General features: G+C 52.3%; 3 protein-coding genes across 5 annotated transcripts; 1 reads left to right on the top strand and 2 right to left on the bottom strand.

Moving 5' to 3' along the window:
• Positions 1–8,229, bottom strand: MKRN2 (makorin ring finger protein 2). Of its 2 annotated transcripts, none has more exons than XM_064432204.1 (8): positions 8,103–8,229; positions 7,430–7,558; positions 6,941–7,089; positions 6,017–6,261; positions 4,992–5,206; positions 3,827–3,937; positions 3,249–3,393; positions 1–2,740 (listed from the first exon to the last, which is right to left on the bottom strand). In XM_064432204.1, exons 1-8 carry the CDS (start codon positions 8,126–8,128, stop codon positions 2,579–2,581), a joined length of 1,182 nt encoding a protein of 393 aa, XP_064288274.1. In that variant the 5' UTR covers positions 8,129–8,229; the 3' UTR covers positions 1–2,578. The 2 variants fall into 2 exon arrangements, with proteins under 2 accessions (XP_064288274.1, XP_064288275.1); XM_064432205.1 differs by having other exon boundaries at positions 5,972–6,261.
• A 31-nt stretch (positions 8,230–8,260) lies between these two features.
• MKRN2OS (MKRN2 opposite strand) lies at positions 8,261–11,827 on the top strand. 2 transcript variants are annotated; one of them, XM_064432206.1, is made up of 4 exons: positions 8,261–8,457; positions 9,074–9,123; positions 9,687–9,849; positions 11,148–11,827. In XM_064432206.1, exons 1-4 carry the CDS (start codon positions 8,261–8,263, stop codon positions 11,395–11,397), a joined length of 660 nt encoding a protein of 219 aa, XP_064288276.1. In that variant the 3' UTR covers positions 11,398–11,827. The 2 variants fall into 2 exon arrangements, with proteins under 2 accessions (XP_064288276.1, XP_064288277.1); XM_064432207.1 differs by lacking the exon at positions 9,687–9,849.
• A 366-nt stretch (positions 11,828–12,193) lies between these two features.
• TSEN2 (tRNA splicing endonuclease subunit 2) lies at positions 12,194–21,531 on the bottom strand. Its single transcript, XM_064432203.1, has 12 exons — positions 21,483–21,531; positions 20,309–20,498; positions 19,495–19,576; positions 18,805–18,841; positions 16,647–17,139; positions 16,472–16,549; positions 15,957–16,007; positions 15,177–15,315; positions 14,119–14,155; positions 13,387–13,498; positions 12,906–12,995; positions 12,194–12,488 (listed from the first exon to the last, which is right to left on the bottom strand). Exons 2-12 carry the CDS (start codon positions 20,480–20,482, stop codon positions 12,429–12,431), a joined length of 1,353 nt encoding a protein of 450 aa, XP_064288273.1. The 5' UTR covers positions 20,483–20,498; positions 21,483–21,531; the 3' UTR covers positions 12,194–12,428.
• Positions 21,532–24,685: the final 3,154 nt, after the last annotated feature.

The following is a 24,685-nucleotide window of genomic DNA, read 5'->3' on the forward strand; positions in this document are numbered from 1 at the left end:
TTTAAGATTCAACGTCATCATTTTAATGTAGTTATCCACAGTTCCAAGTGGGACATCTGCATTTGGAAAACTCAAGAAATGACATTCTGAATAGTTTTTAAAAAGTAACTGATAAATAATAGCAGTGCAAGTAAAAACACACTTGATAAAACAACCTCTACATTTCCAGTCACATGACAAGACAGTTTTTGTACTGTAGTGATCTTTGAGCAGCAGCTGCTTTGGACACCCCCTGATGTGCTCTCAGGCTCTTGCCCTGCACCACTTGGGCTCAATTTTCTGTTGTTTACTGAGGTGCAAGTGAGGTTTTTGTGTTGGCTGAACTCCATGGGGGACAGGAATAGGTGGATGGATCTAAAAATGGATTTTTTCAAATAGCAGTTGGTAAATGTGGTTATTAGGGCACATATAGTCCATATAGTCCTGCATGGTTTTTAACAATATTGTTGGTATTGGACTGCAACTCTCTAAACATTATTTATCTCTAATTGTCACTTCATTATAAAAAGCTTAAAACATGGAAGAAAAAAAACCCAGAAGAGGTAAGTTGCTTTTACTTTAACTCTGATTTCTGAAAAAAAAAAACATTAACCTGTGATTTTTAAACCAGATCATGTGTCTCTTGGAAAAATGAAGTATTTTTGAGAAGTAGGTTTGTTTTAACCAGCACCTGATGTCCAGTTAAATGAAAGGTGCTGAGTGAAGAACTTAGACATTTTAAGTACCTGGTAGCTTTGAAAAACAAGTTATCTTTTTAATTTCAGACCATCCCTCATGGCTTCTTGGGGCAAAGGAAATCAGGAATGTCCTGTTTAGGGTAAAGAACATCCTCTCCATTGATGTTTTTTTTTTTTTTTTTTTAGTGTATCCCTGACAATATTTCTTTCTAGAAAAAAAAAAAATGATGTGTAGGAGCAGATGGAAATGAGCTTCAGTGGGAGGGTGAGGGCTGGGAAATGTTCTGGGGTAGAAAGGGTGCTTGGGTGTCCTTGACACATTCATCTACCTTGGTGTGTGACATCCCTCTCAGGGGTAGTTTACCTTCTGCTTTGTAATTAGTGCTGACCAATTGCACTGGTTGGACTTCTGACCTTTGCTGGGCCAGTTTTACCAGGAAACTGGGAATGATGTGCCTGCAGCCAGTGCCAAGGCCAGGCCTGGCTGTGCAGGGAGCACTGCTAGAAATTCACTGCAGGGGAAATGATGGGAAAGTTCAATTTCCTGTGAGAACAGAGGGCAGGAGCTGCTGACCCAGGAGTGCCAAGAGCAGCTCAGGGGATAATCCTGGAGCCAGCTGAGCTGTTGGAATGCCAGGTTCAGGCTCCTGCTGCTCCCTCCCTGCTGTCAGCAGCCAGGGCTGGCCCTGTGTGCCCAGCTGGCACAGCCTCCTGCCCAGCTCTCCCTGAACACATTTTGCTGCACAATTTCCCACCCTGGTGGATCAAAGCTGTGACCATCACTGATCCACAGGTGCTGATTAGAAACCTTTCTGCTCTTGGCCTTTCTTTCTTACACATTTTGAAGTATTATTTTTTATGCTTTTATACTGCTACAGATAATAACCAAACCAGTTACACACCTGCCTTCCACTGCAGCCAAACTGTTCTAAAATAAACCCCACATCTCCGTTTGTATTTACAAGCACTGCTCAGTGATTTACAAGGAGCTGGGTCAGTGACAGCTCCTGTCCATGCTAATGTTAACTGAGCAGCCACTGCAGTCCACACTGAAGTCTTGGTTTAAATTCCAAGTTAAAACAGTTGACTTGGCAGAATTAACTTCTGGTTCCAGATTTCACAACCCAACTGCCTTTGCCACACCAACAGAAATCACATTTTGAACAAAGCCAGAATTCAGTAACAATTCAGAGCTGTGCATGAATCCCTCAGCCCTCCTGGGGCACAGGGGAATGGAGGCTGAGCTGCTGCAGGGCCTGGGCAGGCCTGGCCAGGATCTGGGAGAGCTCCCATTGTGCTGAGCTCCCAAGTTCAGGAATGAGTGCAGCTGCATTTGCTGTCCAGCAGGAGCCTCTGCTGCCTCTGAGCACTGGAGTTAGGGTGAAACTGGGCTGGGAGCTCCACTGGCAGCACCTGGGGAGCCAGGCCTGCCCAGAGAACCCAGCAAGCTTACTCTGAACTCAGCTATGAGCTGAGGTGTAATGTACCAGCTCCTTCTTAAGGAGAAAACCCTACACTGACCATTATTCCCAGTGGGTTTTGTAGTAATACATTTAGCTGACTTAGTGGAGAAAAATACCCAAAAGCACCCAAACTCTAATTAGCAACAGTTTTTACCAGCTTAAGCTTTCACTGGACCTGTATTTACACTACCACTCAGCTCACAAGACAGCAAATGTTAGGCCAGAGAGGGAGAAAACCCTCCTGGGATTAAGGGATTTTTTTCCATGCAGCCAATTTTTTTTTTTTTCTTTTAAATATATTTGAGTCTTCTTCTGTTGTTGCCATATAAAAACTATCTGAAAACTTTACCAGGACTGCACAAGCAACCACCGGGGCACATTTTGTTCTACCTGTGCTGCAGAGATAAAAGCATGGCTGAAGCCAGCTGCCCTGGGGGCTCAGAGGGGCTGGGGGTGCTCCCTGGCAGCAGCAGGCTCCTCCTCAGCCCCCGAGAGGTGCATGAAGAGCTCCCCCAGCTCCGTCACCTCGGCGTCGGCGCCGGGCGCGCTCCGGCTCTCCCTGTCCTCGATGAAGTCCCACAGGCGCACGGAGTTGAAGAACTGCAACAGAGAGAGAGCAGCCTGAGCCCCCCAGGCAGCACCCTGCCCTGGGCAGGCAGCTCCCCTTCAAACCAGCCCCAAAGCTGGCTCTGAGCTCTGCTCACAGCCAGGCTCTCGTGTCCCGGATCAGGCACTGAGGGGACACAGCTGGGGCACAGCCAGCACCACTTGCTGAGCTTTCACCCTTTTCAGCTGCCCTTATGCCAGCACAGGAGAGGAGCTGTGAGCACTGTGGGTGAAAGCTTTAAGGGCAGAATTCCCGTGAGGAAAGGTCTGGACTGGTGGAAAAAGCCAGAATTCCCGTGAGGAAAGGTCTGGACTGGTGGAAAAAACAAAGCAATGCTATTTTGTAGTTGAAGGTGTAGACACTTTCTGTCTCCAAGAACAACCCCTTGCCCAAGGAACAGTGGGAGGGGCTTTTCCCGCTGGTCCTGCGTGGCAGGAAGGGCTGGCAGCACACGGTGGGCCTGCAGGGAGGGGGGCAGCAGGGCAGCAGGGCTCTCCTTACCCGCACGGTGCCCTCGGAGCTGAGCTGCTTCCGCGGCTTCTCGGGCTCCGCTCGCGTCCCGTCGGGGTAGGCGTGGAGGTACAGACACTTCCCTCCAAAGGGACATGTTCCTTTGCCTTGCTCAAAGTACTTGCAGGGCTTTTTCCTGAGTTATTACAAGAGAGGGGGTTACTGCCTTCAGCTGGAAGGGAAGGAGGTGCACTTCAGTCCCCACAGCACAGCCAGAGCTTGGGCCTCATTCCTGAGCTGAGGGCAGTGACACTCTTCCATTTTCCTTCCCTGTTTGCTCTCCTCAGCCACCAACAACCTTCCAGGCAGATATGGCCGAGGGATCCACACAAAGCCAGTTCTGGCAAGGGAGCTGAAACAGCTCCAGCATTTCTGAGTACAGAAATGTTGGAGCTGAGGGGCTGAACTACAACTACATAGCCACACACAGCTCACAGAAGTGTGAGTAGAGGTGAGGAGCTCTCTGCACGGGTCTGTAATTACATTAAGTTTAAAAATAAAGGCTCAGCAATTGACTCTTGGAGCAGCTGAAGAACAACGTGAGGAGTGTGGGTGGCTGCTGAACTTACCCCACTCCCTGCTTAAATGCTTCAATCAGCTCATTTTTCTTCTCCTGCTCTTCCACCCAGTACACGCTGGGGATGACAAACTCGGAGATCACGCGGCACTCGGGGCAGGACCTGGAGGAAAACACAGACAGAGATGCTCTGGAACCTCCCCACACTGAAACCCTCCAGAGCTGCCACAGCAGTGAGCATCCTCCCCAGAGAAAGGGGATCTCTGCCACCTCAGGCAGCAGCCACCTCCTCCCACGCCAGCACAGCACTTTGTGTGCATTTTTGGGAGTTCCAGTTGGAATAACCAGTTCAGGGCACCCAGGGCTTGTGTTTGTTTCTGGACTTGAGCAAAAGTCTGCACATTCCTCCCATGTGCACAAACAAACTGTGTTCTGGGAGTGCAGCAGGAAGCCAAAAACACAGATTAAGATGGCTCAGCCTTTTGAGATGCAAGGAGCTGATGGTCACTTCAATGACATTTGGAATAAAAGTTGTGCAGAAAAGTCTGTTTTTCTAGAAGACTGAAAATATTTCCCACCTTTTGCTCAGCATGTTTGTAACTTGAGAGATGCTCAAAGAAGGAAACTTCCCTAATTGGATGTTTTAAATTCTCTCTGATGGGGAACATGTTTGGAACACATTTTTTTGTGGAGCTAGAAGATAAAGGCATTTACTGAGACAGATAAAAGTGTGGTTAGTGGGACAAAGACCTGGAGTGAACTATAATTTAGGAAGAAATTCCATAACTAAGCACATACACAGGAAAAAGTGGGAGTTCTTACTGAAGCCCCCTCACTGAAGTGGGCACTGCAGTGCTAACAGCTGCTCCATCAGCTCATGCCACAGGTAATCCTAAGGGTTCTGTGTCTGCTGGTCAGCACTGGGAACACCAGGACACTGCCACATGAGAGCACTTCAATCTCAGTTCTGAGAGCCCAGGAAATGATGCATTTCCACAAGGGACAGAGCTTTGCAGGTCCCAGCTGCTCCAGAGTTCACTGTGCCCACTGCCCACGCAACCAGAGAGGGCTGAGTGGCCAGAATTCCTATACAGGTGGCCAGAGTTCCTGTGCAGGGCTGTGGGATTGAGGGAACTGCACCAAAGGACCCCCCGTGCACCGTGCTGTGCTGAGCCCTGCTGCCAGCTGCAGCCCCCCAGGGCAGGGGCAGCACTCACTTGATGATGGGGTTCTCAAACTGCTTGGCACACCTCCACTGGCGGATGCAGGACAGGCAGTAGGTGTGGGTGCAGTTGGACAGGATCCCAAACCTCCTCTCTGAGGCCGAGGGCTTCTCATACACCACCTCCATGCAGATGCTGCACACCTTGTCCTGGCTGGCCTGGATGGCAAAGGCCCTCTCCATGTCGTGCTCGAAGGTTGCCATGCACATCTGCCAGGGGAGGGGGCACTGAGGGTGCCAGCCTGGCACACCCCGTGCCCCCGGGTGGATCTACTGCAGGGAAAGCCTGGAGCACTTAAAGGACATTACATTCATTCATGGATTTCAGCCTTCAGTGCTCCCCCAGCTGTCAGACAGAAAGATGCCAGGGTGCTCCTTTCAGCCCTTTCTGCATCTCTGTCACACAACAGGTATTGAATTGGTGCTTCAAACACCCCCAAAAAACATCTCATTGAATAGGTGCCACACTCAAGGTGTTCCTCTGATTATAATTAAGGCCACATTCATTGACCAGATGCTAACTTTTACCCAGGTCAGGAATTAGTCTCTTACTCCAGGCTTTCCTCCAGCACCTCTCACTGGAGCAGTGACAATCCACAATCATTCCCACTGCCACGGCACTGCAGGGCGAGCTGGTGCCTCAGACAGAGACCTCCCAAAGGCATTGTGCTGGCAGACCCCCAGGGTGCTGTGGGAGAAGGCTGCAGGCCAGTGAATGAGGATGGAATGGCACAAACCATTTCAAACCACGAGCTGCAGCCAGTTCAGCTCTGCCCTAGCACGGCTCTCCAGACCAGCAGCACAAGAGGAGCTCCCAGTGAATGAGGATGGAATGGCACAAACCATTTCAAACCACGAGCTGCAGCCAGTTCAGCTCTGCCCTAGCACGGCTCTCCAGACCAGCAGCACAAGAGGAGCTCTGCGGCAGAAGCTCCAGAGCAGGCAGCCCCAGCCCTGCCCCCAGCTGCCCTTTACCATCTCGTGGGCCTTCCTCTGCTCCGGGTCGAAGGGGTGCAGCACCTGGAGGCCGCAGATCTCGCAGAGCTGCCCGTGCAGGTAGAGGCAGCGCTCCCCGAAGTGGCAGGCGCCGGCGGCGGCGTAGGGACAGAGCTGCGGCGCGGCGGGACAGCCCGCGGGCCCCGCCTCCTCCAGCCCGCTGCAGATGGCCTCCAGGTACGAGAGCGGCTTGGCCTCCTCGCTGTCCCCGGGCTCGCCGCAGCACGGCACGGCCCCGGCGCCGTGCTCCTCGCTGGAGCCGCACAGGTCTGCGGGGACAGCGCGGGCACTGCGCTCAGCCTCCGGCCGCCCGGGCCTAGCGCTCCTTCCCCGCGGGCTCCTCTCTAAGCCCCTCCTGCTGCGAATCGCAGGGATTTCCCCAGGCTGCTGCTGGGGAGCTCAGCGGCAGCGTTTGTCCAGGTGCTCCGGGCTCACAAACAGACGGACCTCAAAGTCCACCCAGTGCCACCCCTGCCATGGACAAGGACACCTCCCACTGCCTCAGGGTGCTCCAGCCTGGCTTGGAACTGGTCAGGGGACAGGAAAACCTGGGACACGTTAGAACTTCCACTAAGACCGCCGGGACCAGCAGGTCTGACCCAGCCCAGGGCCCCGAGTGCCACATCCAGCTGTCCTGGACACCTCCAGGGATCCGGGCTGCCTTCCAGTGCCTGACCACCCCCTCCATGAAAACATTCTTCCCGATGTCCAGCCCCAACCTCCCCCGGCTTGAGGGACCACACAGTTCCCTCTGTCCTGCTGTCTGTCTGTCTGGGAGCAGAGCACTCCCCTCCCACCCCCAGGGAGCAGCTCGGGACGGCAGGGAGATTCTGCAGGAAGGAGGCTCCAGGAGAGCTCAGGCTGGCCTTGAAACCCCGATATCACAGGGACAGCACCTCCCTCCCTCCCTGCCTGCCTGCCCGGCCGAGCACAGCAGCCCCCACTCACTCCTGTCGCGCAGCACCAGCGTCCTCTTCTCCCTCCTGCTGCGCGGGGCGGCGGGGCCGGGCTCGGGCGGGGCCCGGGGGCTGCCCGGGGCCGCGGGGGGCGGCGGGGCCGCGGCTGCGCCCGCCGGAGGCAGCCGCACGTGGTCGTACCTGCGGCGGGGACAGCGGCGTCACGGCCCGGCACCGGGACACGGAACACACCGCGGGAAACTGGGACACACTGCTGGGAGACTGGGGGGGACACCGTGCCCAGCAGAGCAGGGCAGCCCGGGCAGGGGCTGCTCCATGGGCACACAGCATTCCCAGGGGAACGCTCCCCCCCGTGCCTGGGCTGGCCGTGTGCCCGGGTGCCCGCTGAGGCAGGAGCAGCACACCCACGCCCAGCAGCAGCTGATGCCCACCGGTGCCCGCCCGGCACAGGGATCAGGCCCGGAGCTGCCAGGGCAGCCGGCACTCCACGGACGATTCCCTTGCCCCGGGCCGCGCTCACCTGCAGCGGGAGCCGTAGGCACACTGCCCCTTCTGGTAGTACTTGCAGACGGTGGAGGACTTGCTGGTGGCCAGGTCATGGGAGAAGAGGCACTTGCTGCCCTCCCGGCACACGCCCTGCAAGAAGTACCTGCGGAGAGACGGGGCCCAGGCGGGCTCGGCTCTGCTCGCCCGCACGGCCCCGGCGGGGCCGGCAGAGCCCCACAGCCCTGCGGGGGCCGGGCCGAGCCCGCTGCGTGCCGGGCAGCCCGGGGAGCAGCAGGGCTGGGGGCACGGGGGGACACGGGGGCACGCACGGCCTGCAGCTCGGCACGGGGGGCGGGAAGGGCTGAGCCCTGCGAGGGCTCCGGGCCCGGCCGCGCGAGAGCGGAACGAGGCGCTGCGAGGGCGCGGGCCGGGCCGGGGGCGCTGGGGCCGGGCTGAGGGCACTGAGGGAGCCGGGCCGGGCCGGGCCGGGCTGAGGGCACTGAGGGAGCCGAGCCGAGCCGGGCCGGGCCGGGCTGAGGGCACTGAGGGAGCCGAGCCGGGCCGGGCTGAGGGCCGGGCTGAGGGCACTGAGGGAGCCGGGCCGGGCCGGGCCGGGCTGAGGGCACTGAGGGAGCCGAGCCGGGCCGGGCTGAGGGCACTGAGGGAGCCGAGCCGAGCCGGGCCGGGCCGGGCCGGGCCGCGCTCACCTGCACGTCACCTGCTTGGTGCTCATGGTGCCGCCGCGCCCGCCCTGCTCCTCACGCCGCGCACGGAGGTTCCGCGCCGCGGGGAGGGGGGGGCGTGGCCGCGCCCCGCCCCGCGGCCGCGTTTCCGGCCGGACGGTTGTTGCCGGCGCGCCGGGGCCATGGCGGTGCTGCGCGTGCGCCACTGCCGCGCGCTGCTGTACTGCCGGCGCGTGCCGCCGCGCTGCCCCGCGTGCGGCGGGGACCTGCGCGCCGCCGGGCTGGCCGCCGCGCCCGTCCGCCTGCACTGCCCCTTCCGGCACGGCCACGGGCAGCCCCGCGCCTTCCTCATCAGGCCCACGCGCGGCACCTTCCTGGAGTAACCGCCAGGGGGCGCTGCGGGAGCGGGGCGGGCGTGAGGGGAATGGGAATGGGAACGGGAATGGGAACGGGGATGGGAATGGGAAAAGGACAGGGGGATGGAACGGGAACGGGAATCGGAATAGGGCGGACACTGGGAGGGAAACGGGAAGGGAAAGGGGCGGGCACTGAGGGAACGGGAAATACAATGGGAGGGGAATAGGAGGGAAAAGGGATGGGAAAGGGGCGGGCACTGCGAGGGAATGGGGAGGGAAAAGGGCAGGACAATGGGGAATGGGAGGGAAAAGGGAGGGAAATGGGGGTGGGAAAGGGGCGGGCACTGGGAGGGAATGGGTGGGGAAAGGGGAAGGGAGTGGGCAGGTAAAGGGAAAAGGGGAAAAAGGGGGAAGGAAGGGGAATGGAAGATAAAGGAAGGGGGGAAGGAAATGAAATGGGAATACAAAGAGGGAAGGACGGGGGAAGGGAAATGAGAAGGAAATGAAATGAATTGGGAAGGGAAGGGAAGGGAAGGGAAGGGAAGGGAAGGGAAGGGAAGGGAAGGGAAGGGAAGGGAAGGGGCTCACACCTGCCCAGCCCGCCGGGCTGTCCCGGCCATTCCCGCGCTCCTCCCGCAGCGGCTACGACGGGCGCTCTGACCTGCACGTGGGCATCACGGATTCCCGGGGTAGGAGCACCCGCGGGCCCTGCCCCCTCCCGCTGCCCCGGGCATTCCAGCTCGGAACATCCCGGCATGGGTCACCGGGAATGATCCCAGCTTGCAGCAGGGCTCCAGAGCACATCCATTCCCCTGAATGCACTGAACAGGCATTGAATGGAATCAACAGGTGCCTGGAGTGAAAGGCTAGGCTTGCTCTAAAGGAATTACAGTTTGAGTTTAACACAGTTTTGGCTAATTCTAGAAACACCCCCGATTAAAAAAAAATTTAAAGGGCACATAAAAAATCCTATCGGGCTCTACCTAGATTGGCCCACCCTGCAAAACATCATTTCAGATGTGTATTTCATACAAAGCCAGTCTCCTCTGGGGGTTACAAATGAAGCCCGATTGTCCTGCAGTTGCTCTGATTACTAAAAGAGCCAAACCCTTTTTGAATGGACACTGTGAGGAGGTTTTGCTGGGAGCCAGGCCTGCATTTCCTACCCGGCTGGTGGGATGTTGGGTCAGAAGGCCCAAAGGGCTGTGTGTGTGTGTGTGTGCTGGCCACGGCCCCACTGCTGTGCCTGCAGGGGTGGTGTACAGCTACGACCAGGAGGGCGTGCACAGGGACGGCAGCGGCTGGGAGCAGTGCATCTGTGTCCCCCTGCTGCAGCCTGACATGGGGGAGCTCCTGCAGCAGTGGGACCAGCTCCTGGAGGAGTTCTCCCGGGAGGAGGCCTGGCTCCCTCACAGGTGTGTGGGTGTGCTTGGGATGGGGTTTGGGCTCAGTCAGAGCCCGGTGTCCTTCGGGACGCCGTTCCTGGATCACCCTCAGCCTGGCCTGGCTGCACAGAATGCTCTGAATTTGAAATCAAACTCAGCTGCTGGAATAGAAAAGCTCTAAGCAAGAGGTGGCTTTAGGGAGTTTTGCATTGAAGCCCCAGTTCAGTGAAACTGTGTGCTGCTGAGTACCAAAGTCCAGGCACAATTCCATAGTTATTTTTTAGTATTAGTACTATTTAGTTATTTAGTTTTAGGTGTGTTTGCATTTAAGGGCTGAGCACAGCAATGGGATTCTTGTCCCGTTGTTGTTTTTGTTGTAAGTGGTGAGAAATGGAAAGCGCCAATGGGACTGTCCCTCAGGGAGAGCAGCTGTAACACACAGCCTGCCTGGCTGCCACTGGGTGAATGCAGCCATGAAAGAAAAAATCAAAAAGCATTTTTTAGCAATTCTCTATGTGCTGACTATAAAATTTCAGGGATCAAACATTACCCCCTAAAAGAGATGGAAAATTTGATTTAGAGCAGAATTTTTAGATGTTTATGGAGCTGGTAAAACCAACAGAACTTGTGTCACTTTTACAGCTCCCAGCAACATTAAAAGTGCCTTGACATCAAACAGTCAGTGGCAGAAAGTCAGAGATGTGTGCAGCCCTTCTCCTGGCTTTCCCTGGTTTCCATCTGACACAATGACCTTTTTCACAGCCACACCAGTGGCCACTGAACTGAAAACAACTTCAATTAAAATCCCCTGCTTATTTTTCCAGTGGGCAGGAACTGCACTGAACTAATCCTGTAACTCCTTTGGGTTCAGGCCAAGCCTGATCTGTTTTTCTTGAGAGCTTTTCACTTACTGAAGGGTGGTAGAGAAATCACTGCTAGGATTTGAAGTGAGCTCCCACTCACCCCTGGTGGCACACAATTAACTCTGGGGCTGCAGGAAAGAGCTGCTGACAATAGCTGGAAGAGCAAAGGTTAACAAGGTAAAAGCCAAAGGAGTACAGAAAGTAAGAACTCATTTTTGTCAGGCCTTGCAGCCCTCTCATTTTTACACTCAGAGCTCAGGGCTGGGAGGGAGCACGTGTGAGGAATATAGTGAACCCCTGGGAGGGAGGGGGAGTAACTGGAGAGCATTCCTGGAGTGAACACTCCCCAGGAGTGGGGTGATGGCAGTGCCCTGCTCAGGGGGGTTTGCTGATGGCAGTGCCCGGCTGGCTGAGGGGCTGTGTGGTGCTGGCAGTGCCCGGCTGGCTGAGGGGCTGTTTCCCCAGGTACGAGGAGCAGCAGCACAACTGCTACACCTTCGCCCTGGCCTTCATCAACCGCGTGCGGCAGGGCCGGGGCGGGGCCGCGCTCAGCAAAGCCGAGTTCACCGAGCGCTTCCTGCTGGCCCGCGCCAGGGACGCCTCCCGCTACCTCGGCCTGCAGCAGCAGCTGGCTCACAGCGACGTCTGCATCGTGCCCGTGGCTGAGCAGGAGCAGGAGAGCGGGGCTGGAAAGCACAGCCTGCTGCTGGAGTAGCGATGGGAGAGGAGGGCCTGGGGCTCCACCTCAGGGGTTAAGGTTTAATGTGGTTAAACACCATTAACTTCACCCCGCAGCTCAGGGAGGAGCAGGGTACTGAGCTTGTGCATTTCAGGGAAGTTACACACACACACACACACGGGAACTGTTCCTGGGGAAAAATGTTTTGTGATTTAACATTCACTGTCTGCTCTGCTCTGCAAAGACACTTCACACCAGAAATCAGAACTGCTGTGGAATTCAGGGCTTTACCAATGAGCTGTGGGAACTTCAGCTGCAGCAAACCAAAATGGCCTTTTCTGTCACATTTGTTTACTGATGAGTGAATAAAGGGAACCTGTGTTTGTGTGCTGCTAAATCCCATCCCTGTATGACTGCTAATTTCCTTTTCTTTAATTATTAATAAATGTACCAACAAATAAATCCAGCCTCTTTGCCCGTCAGATTTCTTTTTCCATTCTGAACTGCAGGGTAAAGGAAAGCCAGGGTGGAATTCAGATACCTGAATGTGAAGCTGCAAATCCCAAGGGAAGAAACACTTCTCACCCAGATGGGGACAGGTGCCCAGGCCCCAGGATAGATTTAAACTCTGGGAAGAGTTCCTCAGTTCTGAGCTGTGATTGTAGAAGTAAGGTCCAGAGTCCCAACTGCAACAACCAAACCTCTCCCCATATCAAATCTGGATTCACCAACACTCTGCAGTCAGAATCATATCTGCTGCCAAATCATATTTGTGTGCTGCCATATCAGAAATCCTGTTCCTAATGGCTGCAGTGTAGCCACCACTCAAACATGCACCTTTTTCTCTTTTATATTTTAAGTGGCAATGCATCTTTTCATCTGTTCACTTACGTTTTTCAGTAAAACATTCTCTCCAGTAAACATGATACACCTCATTTTAAACAGCATTTATACACACCAAGTGAGTATGTTGGTGGAAAATGTTCTGGGCCAACAGCTCATCACGAGATCAGGTAAAGAACAAGAAGAAGTGGTTTTTAAAAAGTGAGGTTTTCCTGTGCAGTCAGTTAAAATTCATCCTGCTCGCTGCGCTCACGGGAGGAAACCCAGCGAGACACGATCAGCTCCTGAAATAAAACCGAGCAATTATTAAAGAAAAAACCCCAAAAGCTACAGAAAATCAGTGAGGGATGGGGACTGGCTCTGTAAAACTGATGTGTCTTATGTGGCCACTGAGATATTTCAGTAGCTGACTGTTTGCTCCTGAAGAGAGCTGAACTCTCACACACTTTTCCCCTTGTATTTCTGACCTTACCTTAGCCCTGCCATCTCCACAGGGGTTTTAGGAATCCCTAAATGCTTACATGCACTGTCCCAGCAACATTCACATTCAGATAGGAGATGTGAAGTTTACAAAGCACTTTGCATGACTTGGGGCATGAAGGAATTTAATTTTATTGCAGCCATGTGTGCAAAACCCAAATCAAGGCAAAGAAGAAGGCAGAGTTCTCCCAAGGAGCTGTAACAAATCAGGAAGCACTCACCTGAACCTTGATTCTCTTCATGCACTCTGGGGTTGACATCTCCTCTGCAGTCATGTCAGAAGGTCTGATCAAGTAGCACAGCATGAGCTCCTGTGGGCAGCCAGGAAACACAGGAATTTCAGTGGGTTACGGAAGCACTGTGGAGCTCACACAGAAAATCTCATGGAAATTCCAGTCTCACTGCTTAAAGGAAAACCCTGGGAGATGGAAAGGGCTTTAAAAAAAGAGGTGGCAATCAGGAAACAAGGGTCCCTCAGGTCTTGCTGTTCCTCACACAACTTTTACCACTCCTACAAGAGGCAGAACTTTTGTAATTATTATTTAACAGTAATTCTTCTAGGATTCACCTGGATATTGACAAAGGAAACTTCTCTCCCACTGGCAGATCAGCAGGAGGATTCTCTTCCCAGCCTCACTCCAAGTCCCTGCCCTTTGGAGCCAAACTATCACCCCAAAGCTGGTTTTACCCCAGAGCTTGTACCTTGGAAGCATTTACATTTGTTCTGTTCAGCCCAGACAGGGACATCCAGCTGAGGGGTCTGCGAAGGGAACCTTCAAAATTATCATCCACCAACTCAGCAATGACAGAGTAACTGCAAAACACAGCAGGCAGGACAAGTCACAGAAAGGAAACTGGCATTTTCTGAAGACAACTCAGGAACTAGGGGCTAAAAACTGACATTAAACAATCTGCCAGCTTGCAAGCCGTGAAATTGAGTCTTTTTCTATAAGGAAAAAAGGAGAAATACTGAAGTTCTGGATGTGCCCAGTGGTGCCTTCCCTCCCCACCCTTCTGATGTTTGCAGCATTCTCTTTGTCAAAGCCAAGCTGACATTTATAACCAATTTATTATCTAGGAGTTCAACCTGATTAGCCAACAAATAAAGACAATTATCATCCCTTAAAAGTTCTCCAAAATTATATAAATTACCAGACCACGTATTTTTCTAAGTCAATATTACAAAATCCAATTATTTTCCTGAGTCTATCATCATCTGAGTACTAAATCCACTGCAGCATGTAATTTTGAATGCCTGTTATTCATAATCAAAGAAATGGTGTCATTTAGCTCCTCTGCTGAAAGGATTTCCTCATTCCTGGTGTGAACACAACGTATTTTGAGTAATGAAAATGTGCTGAACCAGTGAAGATGCTAAATTGGTGTGAGTGAAATTTAACTGAAAGAAATGAGGCAGAAAGAGGAGTGTCAAACCTGGCATGGTAGAACGGGGGCCCCTTCCGATACAGCACTGAAACGAAAGAGAAACACCTCAGTCAGATCAGAGTTTCACTGGGTCTAACACCAGGGCCCATCAATATTGTCAAATGCTCTGTAAATTTGAATTACACAAGACAAAACTTCAACTCTTCTGAATTCTGCTCGAGTTAGGTTGTCCCAGCAAGTGGAGAGAGGGAAGAGCAGCAGAGTGACTCAGGGCAGGGCAGCGGCAGGTCAAAGGCATGCAGAAGAACCAGAGGAATTAGCAGGTGTGGTAGGAAAGAAAGAGTTTGGGATGGAATTTTTTGGCAGGGATGATGAATTCAGCCAGAGCTACACACTGACCTGAAGGACTTGCTCAGCACAGCCCCAGACTGTGTCATCACTTCAGCAGCATGAAAACCCCTGCTGGGCTGCACACATCCAAACCCTCCTGACTGCATTGCCCTTCTCCTGCACTAACAGCATTCCTGCACTGCTCACGTCGACACGAGCTAAACGGAGCTCTTGAGCTCCTTAGCAAGGACACCACTAATTACTTCTGTAATATTAGACCCCAGCCAATAATACAAAAAAGCCAAGTCCATTCTCTAGCTCACCCAAAAAGCCCACATAAAGAAAAGAGTCCTAGCAGTGAGTTCAGCAGAAGTCCAGCTTCTCTTAAATGGGATGAATGAGGTGCACCAAAATCAATGTGAGTTGGGATCTGGACTCAAACCTGTTATTCCAGAGTCTGTTATGTTAACACTGCAAGAGATGTGTTTAGAAGAGGACAGAGAAAATTAGGAAGGGAATTTCAGTGCAGTCCTGTAGGAATTATGAACCTCATGAAGCGAATCAGACCTTCCAAGTTATCTCTTCACCTCGTGGATATGGGATGTTCCTTTCCACTCACATCCCAACTTCACTGCCAACCCCAAATGTCCTTTGCCAACTGCAAGCAGCAAAGGCTGCTCCAGCCTGCAGCTCCTCACTGAATTCCCCTCTGGAGTTCTGCCTTGCCTGGAGGAGGGGTGAGCAGGAAATTATCCCGTTTTTGGGCAGGTACTCACAGAGATCCGTGCCATACTTCAGCCCCACCTTGGGCACCCAGCCCTTGCCCCTGAAGTAGTGGTAGGCCATGTAGGTGGTTTTGAAATCAGGCTTCACCTCACTGAACACTTCCCACAGCTTCACGATGCTCAGGGGCTCCTGCAAACCACACAGCAAGGTCACTGCACTGAGATGAACCAGCCATGCTCTGCTGCACAGCACCACAAATGCCAAATACCACAGAATGACAAATACCAAATACCACAGGCTGCTGCACAGAGCAGGAACTGCAGGCAGCAGAACAGAAGCCCTGAATTCAAGGCAGGAACCTGCTGCTCCACTTAGTGGCTCTTTTAGGCAGTTCACAATCAGTCCCACAACACCCCTGTTAAAGGAAAGGCTGATAAATCTTCAACTAAAAGCACAGGTTTGAATTATTGTGGCATTACATGAATAATAGCTTGGTAGAATTAATGTTTAAAACTCCAAGGAATTTTGCCATCTCAGGTCATATTATTTCTCCTATATTTCCTGCCTAAGTTACAACAAAAATCCTTTCTCTGCAGACAGACAATGCTTAATTATATTTGTCTTGGTAAAGTTAAAGCTTTCAGACTTGTATTTCCTAAACAGAAATACCATGACTTGTAAGAAGATCTTCCCAATTCCTCTGTTGGTATTTGGTATTTCCTCCTCCAGAATTAACAGCACAAATCACTGCCATACAGGTGAAGATTCAGACCAAATGATATCCAGAGAAAAAGCATCCCCAGAATTCCAAAATGAGTCCAATCTCTTACCTCACCATAATAAATACTTAAACAACCCAGAGCATACACCAAGAAAAAAGCCTGAAAAAAGAAACAGAGGCAGTTTAACTGAGAGCTACATTCCTCCTGTAGTTTATACACAGTCTTCCAAGAACAAAGACTTCATTAATTAATTTTTTACAATGTCATCCCTGCTGAAGGCATGGTGTTAGAACTGACACATAAATATAATGAGAAGCAGCAGAACTGAAACAGGATTCATATAAATGTTGTATTCCTGTATGTCTATATTTAAGTCCTGTCACTGGTCTCTGTGTCAGTGGGATTACTCACCTAAAGCAAACAGGACTGGACCCTATTTTTTAACCAGCTCATGTAATTATCACAGCATATTAAAGCTAAGTTTAATGACTAAGACAATCCAGGTGCTTAGGAGACACAGGACCCTGTACTTTAGAAACATATTTTAAATGACAGTGTAACATAGATTAAGGTTTACTTTTCACATGAAAGGCAAACTAACTTGCACTGTGCTTGACACATACCTCTTCCAAGCTGAGTTGCAAGTACTCAAAAATCCTAAATGGGTTTTTTCTGCATACTAATACTTCCTTCTTGACAAGCTACAAGAAAAATTGACTCTTATTAAAATGTTGAACTGGAAAAAACACTGAATTCTGAAAGTAGCTTTGTCTAAAAGATTAGATCTTTTTTTCTTACATTCTCTGGTGCATGAGTGGAGTCATCTTCAGGACAGGAGCTGCCTTCTTCCTCCTCTTGCACCAGCACATATTCTGGAGCACATTCCCTTGAGTCCATCCCCTCCCAAGCCCTCTGCTCAGGGCTCTGCTTCCCCTCGCAGCCCCAGAGCCCAGGAGGGTCCCTGTGGCAGGACCCTTCAGCCATTTCCCCGGGATGTTCCTGGTCCCTGGAGCCACTCCCACGATCCAGGGCTGCATCTCCTCCCTCCTTGGAGCGTCCCTTCTGACCCTCAGGGCTTTGGGCTCCTTCCCTGCCGGCAGATTTCCCGCACAGTTCTGCATTTCCTGGGCCCCCTCTGCTGCAGCTGGCGCCAGTCTGTGCAGCCCCATCCCCTCCGCGGAAGGGCAGCCCCAGGGGTTTGGTGTAACTCTCCAGGATTTTGGTGACGGAGCAGCTGTCGAGGCCCTGCTCCTGCAGGACACTTTGAGCCCACTGCACACGGCGCTGGTACCTGGGGACACAGAAAGGAGGAATTCCAGGGACTGCATCCTTTCATTAACACTTTAATCCCCACAGGGTTCAGCACACTTCACAAACACCCCCAGCAGCTGCTGGGCACAAATGTGATCGATGCCCTGGGGCTCCAGCTGTTTAGGGAGCCTCATGAACACCAGGATTCTGCTGCCTCCTGTCCTGGGCCTTTGTTTGGCCTTTCCCTTCCCCTGGCAGCAAACAGCATTGCTGAGCCCTGCCAGCTGCTGGGCAGGTTCAAGGAGCAGCAGCTTCACCAGGCAGAAAAACCCTTCTCCCAGGAAAGCCTTCAGCCTGAATTCCCCATAATTTTGGAATTGCAGGATTGAAACATGGAGCAAGAGACCTCCCACTTCAGCTTCTGCACAGCCAAGGACCGAGAGCAGGAGCTGCAAAACTCTGCTTTAACTGCCCTGGAAACAGCAATGGCACAGCAGAAACACCAGGGGAAAACTCCCCAGCAGAAACCACTTTTTGGGACCAACCCCTCAGTTACATCCCTGAGGAATGACCACAATCCCATCACTGAGATATTTACAACTTTCAGCTACTATTTCTAATAGTTTTCAATCAAGACAGAGTTTTTAGTGCCTTTTCAGTTCCTTCTCTTGGAAAAGGACACCAATTAATTATTAATAACATTAATAAATCAGTTGAAACATGACTGTTCACTCTGTGAAGGTGAAAATCGTGTAGAGCATTTTTTACTTCCCTGAACAAAATCCTCAGGCAGCAATTTCAGCCCAGGTAACAAGGACATTAAATGCAAATTCCATGTGTCAACACAAATACAAGTCCCCCTGCAGGCTCCTGATAAAGCTGGATAATTCAGGCCTGTGCTCTTTGTTATGTAAAAGACACTCCTCTCTGTCCTGTTATTTAATTACCATTTAATTGGCACTTGCAGGTCTCTACTGAGGCAGAGCATTTTGTGCACCAATAAAATCACACTTTTATTGATGCTCAGTGTCTGCAAGCAGCAGCAAATGCAGCAGCATTAGTAATAATATGGGCACTGTTTTTCTTACCTCAAATTGAGAGCTGCAAGAGCATAATTTTCAAATTCAAGTGAATTTTTTAGTTATCATAAGATTAAAACCAACTGAGTAACTCACCTGCACATGCTTAATAGTTCATACACTATTTAAGCAGAAAATAAGAAAATGTGGTCCAACACCAAGTTCTGCTAAGTGTACAAACCACCAATGTTAATTTAGACTTAAAAAAGGTAAAATATCAAAGTATTGTAGAAGAGCTGCTTCAGCTACACCATAAAAACTCAATATTGAAATGGAAGAGATATTTTAAACAGCCTGCCCCAGAAACTTAATTTTCCTGCTCCTCACCTGAAGAATGTTTATTATGTTGTAATTGTTATTGATTACCTGTTCTATGCATGCACTCAGCCTTGGCTTCTATTCAGCAATCAACACCTACAAGTCTACATGAAAAACCACCCTGAGTATCACCACTGCCCTATTTCTACTTCTTCTAAAGTGATTTATAAATGAAATAATGAAAAAGGAAATAGAAGCAAGTCACCCTCATTATCTATACAGCCAACAACGTGAAACCCAGTGTGACAAACATAAACAGAGCAATCTGTTTCCTAAAAATACCAAGAAAGAAAAGCAAATTCACTTACTTTTGAGATGTAATTATGGGCATGTTTGTCTCAACACCTGTGCAAAGAAAAATTGTACACTGTTTCATCAATGTAAAGATGGTTTTGTGTGATTTTGGTCACTGGGGTGATCTGCAGCCTGGGAATTGTCCCCATTTTCAGTCCCCAAAGCCATTTTGGCCCCACTTTTCAAGCAGGGACACAGCAGAACCAGGAAAGGTACAAATGCAACAGCCTGCACAAAGAACTAAATACACTTTTGTTTTCTCCAGACAATTATGGAGGGACAGGATAAATCCAGTGATGGCCTCTGGGACTTCACTGTCATGGGAGAGGTGAGTAAAAAACGAGTTTTTACATAAACAGCCAAGAGCAAACTGAAAACTTCACCAATCCTTCCCCAATAATTTCAGGGACATCAGAATCTGCAGGTTAAACCCAAGGAAAATTAGGGAAAAAGAAGCCCCAGGACAACCCCTTTAATTCAGTCTTCCCAAGCAAGAATTCAGTGAAGGTTTGGGAGAAGGCACTAAGGAATCATCCACATGGATTTCACATTCCTGGATTTTTCCTAGGCAGGAGAGATGGGGAGAGAGATATCCTTCACCTGATCCAATCCAGCAGATTATTCTTCTGCATGCACTTTATAAAAATATACCTTCAGTAGGTGAGGAAAGGTGAGAAGAGCTACCAGAGCAGTGCCCCATTTACCTCTCCACTTGACTGCCAGCAGAGGATCTGAAATGCTGAACACTGGCCGGCTCCTGGACAGGATCCCTTTTCCAAAATAGCCCTGCAAAGGACAGCAAAACTCCAAATTATCTCGTGGCATAACAATTAACTTCTCTCTCAGCTCTAAAATGTGGAATGGTGGGACCAGCTGGGACAAACAGCTGAGCTCCTGCAGCATTTCAGCCCTGCCTAAAGCTTGTTCAGCTGCTGGTTCAGTATCAAACACCTGATCTAACCGAGTGTTTAAATCCCATTTAACCTGGAGACTGTTGGGTCTTTCCCCTGAATTCTAAATATTTGCCAGCCAAAACCTCCCAGCACAAGTTTGAAAACAACACCTGAAACCAAAGAGATGCCACTGCATTAGAATGGCACTCAGACACAAAAAACTGAACACAGCTTCTTTCACACAGCAATAAATCACTCTGAAGCTAAAAGAATTATACAAGCACTTATAAAACATTAATATTTCAACCCCCTGAGCTTTAAAAACAAGAAAATGCTTTGAAAAGTTGCATGAAATGTTGAAAGGAGACACAAACATGAAGGCTTTTGCAGCTGTTTCTTAGCTCAAGATGTCACTTCATTCCAAAATCCATTTGCTTGGATAAGAAAGACTTTTCCCATGTGATGCAGAATATGTTTTTTTGTACTGATTTCAGGAGAGAAGGGAAATACGGAGAATCACAGGAGGCTGAAGGGGCAGGAAAGATAAAGGCAGCAGGTTTGAACCAGTATTATGTTTCAGCTGCATCTAAAACACTACAAATGTTGTGCAAACAGGGTGCAGCACCTTGTTGTAGAGCTGTTCAATGTCCTTGGGGTCCCTCACGATCACATTGTTGTTAATGATCTCAGCCTGGCAGAGTCTGAAATCCTTCCCGCCCACGTCCACAGGAAAGGGAGCTTCGTAGGACTCCAAAACTCTTCTTTTCCTTCTTGGGGGGTGAAAAACTGCTTCTGCCATGTCTTAATTTGTCCTCCTAAGAAGTGGAAAGAAAAGATTTAACACTTAGGAATTAAGGTTCACCCGTTTTTTTTTGTATTTCAGCAGGACCCCTCCCACAGCAGCAAATTCTCCGCGGATCCTGCAGGGCAGCACAGGTTTAATTCTGCAACTCTGCCCCCAAACAAACACAGGCAGGGATGTGCTGGAGATCTCCGATCTGCCTCTGGGGCATCCCCTGCACAGCACACAGGCTGCCCGGGATCCCTCAGGGCTGGCCCAGGATACCCTCAGGGCTGCCCCGGATCCCTCAGGGCTGTCCCGGGATCCCCTCAGGGCTGCCCCGGATCCCCTCAGGGCTGTCCCGGGATCCCCTCAGGGCTGCCCCGGATCCCTCAGGGCTGTCCCGGGATCCCTCAGGACTGAGCCGGGATCCCCTCAGAACTGAGCCAGGATCCCCTCAGGGCTGCCCCGGATCCCTCAGGACTGCCCGGGATCCCCTCAGGGCTGTCACGGGATCCCCTCAGGACTGCCCGGGATCCCCTCAGGGCTGGCCGGGATCCTCTCAGGACTGCCCGGGATCCCCTCAGGGCTGACCCTGGATCCCCTCAGGGCTGTCCCGGGATCCCCTCAGGGCTGTCCCGGGATCCCCTCAGGGCTGCCGCGGGAGCCCCGCCGGGACGGCCGGGTGCTGCAAGACCCGCATCTGAACCGGGGCGATCCCGGTGGGTTCGGGGACAGTGTCCGCTCCCGGTGGGTCTGAGGGGCAGTGTCCGCTCCCGGGGTGTCCCGGTGGCTCTGAGGGGCAGTGTCCGCTCCCGGTGGGTCTGAGGGGCAGTGTCCGCTCCCGGTGGGTCCCGGTGGGTCTGAGGGGCAGTGTCCGCTCCCGGGGTGTCCCGGTGGGTTTGAGGGGCAGTGTGCGGTCCCGGGGTGTCCCGGTGCTCTGAGGGGCAGTGTCCGCTCCCGGTGGGTCCGGGCACACCGAGCCGGGCCGTTCCCGCCGCCCGCGCGCGCCACGCACCGTCACTGCCACCGTCACCGCCGCGCCGCCACCGCGCCTGCGCGCTGAGCTCGCGCGGGAACGGCCCCGCCCCGAGCCCCGCCCCGCTCCGGGTACCGATCCCGGTCCCGCTCCATTCCCGGTCCCGCTCCATTCCCGCCGTGCGGGCCCGGTCTCGCTCGGGTGTCCCGCCCCGGCAGAGGTGGGGTCCCGGCGCCGAGCGAGGGATGCTCCCGGCGGGGGGGGACAGGGAATGTGCTCCCGGCTCTGCTGCGGGGCTGTCCCCGCCGGGATGCGGGGCTGTCCCTGTCGGGATGCGGGGCTGATCCCGCCGGGATGCGGGGCTGATCCTGCCGGGATGCGGGGCTGTCCCTGCCGGGATGCGGGGCTGATCCTGCCGGGATGCGGGGCTGTCCCCGCCGGGATGCGGGGCTGTCCCTGCCGGGATGCGGGGCTGATCCTGCCGGGATGCGGGGCTGGCCCTGCCGGGATGCGGGGCTGATCCTGCCGGGGACAAATCCCGCGGCTCTGGCCAAGCTCTTGCAGTGAGCGCTGAGCTCCTGGAGCAGGGCAGGGCGCACTCGGGGTGATCAATCAGCGGTGAGAGGACGCAGGGACAATGCTCCGCTCCTTCGGCTCCGGGACAAGCCCCCAGGCTCGGTGGCCACCGGGACAGGGCGCTGCTGTCCCGCCGCTCAGAGCCAGCTCGGCAGGACGGGCTGGTGCGGCTATAAAATAAAATACAAAGCATTTTCACTGTTTAGCACCTGACGTCTCTGTTTCTGCAGCTTGAGCCCTGCCTGTCACACCCACGGTCACAGCCTCACCCACGACACTCCTGCTCCTGTTTGAGGCTTTCCCTGGGAGTGCCACTGTCACACAAAGGGTCCAGGGACACAGACACAGAGAACTCTGGTTCCCAGCAGAGATCAGGGAATTCCCTGATGAAAAGCTGTAATATGTCCTCCTTAGGAGGTATTTTATCTCACATTCCTTGTTTTTTATGGTGAGCCAAAGGGCAGGCAGTAGTGATTACAGGGCCAGACAGGAATTATTGCACAAAACATGGGAACACTCAGCTTGTGTTCTTGCAGTTATTGCCCACAGAGGTTCACTTGATACACCAGCTCAGGACTTTTAATTTGTTTTGATGCTGATTTGCATAAAAAGCGTGGAAGGAAAACCTCAAAGGGGCCTGAAGTGTTCCTGTCACCAGAGAGGCTCTGGTAACTTCAGGTTCATTCTCAGAGCTCTGCCATTAAAATACCCAAATTAAAATATTCCAGGCAAAAAAAAAAAAATGAAAGTGACCCAGCATCAAAGATGTCACTCTGAATCAAAATTCCTTATAAATTGCTCAAAGCAAGTCCCACTTGAATGAAAGTGGGTTTATCTCTGCCAGCTCTGTCTGGGTTTGCTCTTTGTGCAGACACATTTACTATGAGACGTTCCCTGCAGGGGAAGCAGACAAAACACGAGGAGCTGCGGGCCACTCTCGTTTCCTTATCAGCGTGCAGCCTTGGGGAGAGCCCACGGCCAGACCCTCAATTAGCTCACTCCACTGCTGTTTGCTCAGCCCATTATCTGCTCCCGTTCCTGATAAGCCCGGATCAGGCTGCAGCCGGGGCTCGCTGTCTGAGGGACAAGCTCCGGATGAGTCACACCACGTTTCTTTTATCTATCGATTTCTTCTGTCAATAATTGCCCAGACGCTCTCTCCAGCGTGTCTGCGTGTCCCTGTTTGTGGCGAGGCAGCACCCCAGTGACAGGGGTCACGGTGCATCCCAGGGAGTCAGGAATGCCACACTGCTGTCAGGAGCCACGGGGAGAGGGACGAGGCTGAAATCCGCCAGCCTGGAAATGGTAAAATGCACAGAACAGACCTGCACTGTCCTGCAGGACCGCTGGAATGCGGGAGGAGCAAAATAAGCACTGGGGATTGTACCGTGTCCATCGCCGGGAATGCTCAGAGCAGGAGCATCCCTCGGGAGCAGTACAATAAAGCTAATCCTGCCTGCAGACGCAGGGCTGCGCTAAAAGCCCTGGAGATCCCTCAGCTGGGAGCTTTCAGGGCTGGTTTTCCCTTCCCGGAGCGCTCCTGCAGAGAAGGAGTTCCCTGTGCCCCGCGGCTCCTGCGAGCCCAGCCCGGCTCTGCCCCCGTGCCCGCTCCCTACGCTGGGAATGGCCCCGGGAACAGAGAATTCCCGGCTGCCTCCATTCAATTCAGCGCCCCAACGCACAGCACTCCATCGCTCACCAGTTCTGATACTCGGCTGATTTATTGCGTTATTAAATCGAGCTCCAAGGCAATGCCAGCTTCCTGGCAAGGCTGATAGACTCTTCCCTAAATCACCGTGCCCGTCACCCTTCCACCCTGGCACAGACAGCCTTTGCTGCCTGGCTCTCAGTGCCCCGTTGTCTGCACTGCCAGCCCCAGAAACTCAGATGTAAATCCCAGAAACATGGATATAAACATGGGAATGTCATGGCATCAGTGTGCCCACAGGAGCCCCTCTGAGCTCCCAGGGTCTTTCCAGGGGGAGGATGCTCCTGCTCTGCGCTGTCCCAGGATTTCTCATGTCCTGGTGGAGGAACAGAGCTGAGAACCAGTTCCAGTGGCAGGACGTGGTCTCCCTGCCAGGCTCACTGGACTCCTCCTGTGACCACACACGTGGTGATTTCCCCTAAAATCTGCACAATATCTGCAAGGCTGTGCTCTCAGCCTGCCTGTGGTTTGTGTCCTTCCGCAGGCACTGCTTCACTGTGAAGCCCATCTGGAATCATTTGGAAGAAATATTCCATTTACAAAATAGGAGCTTGTTTTATATTAAACGAACTAAAATTTAACAGCTAATATTAACGAGTTGCTGTGCTGTGAAGTTTCTACCCCAGTGGAAGGGAGTTGCCATGTGCAGGAAGGTACAGGGGAGTTTTGTTATCCAAGGTGGTTTTTTGAGTGTTTGGGGGTTTTAGAGGCAGTTGGGAGTTAATTCTCAGTCCTACCTCAGCCAAAACATACAGGCCAGGTACTCCTTAAATACATATTTTACATGCTTAGGCTTATTAAAAGAAACAGAAATGTCAGCCTGTAAAACTATTTGCCCATGTAGAAAGCTACTCATAAAATCATAAAAGAATGATCTGTTCTTACAGTGTCTTTTTAGGTAATTTTGGAATCTGTGCCAAAGAAGAAAAGGGTTTTGCATGGAGCCCCATGAAATTCA

The sequence above is a fragment of the Passer domesticus genome, chromosome 9 (genome assembly GCF_036417665.1).
Source record: "Passer domesticus isolate bPasDom1 chromosome 9, bPasDom1.hap1, whole genome shotgun sequence".
Lineage (NCBI taxonomy): Eukaryota > Metazoa > Chordata > Aves > Passeriformes > Passeridae > Passer > Passer domesticus.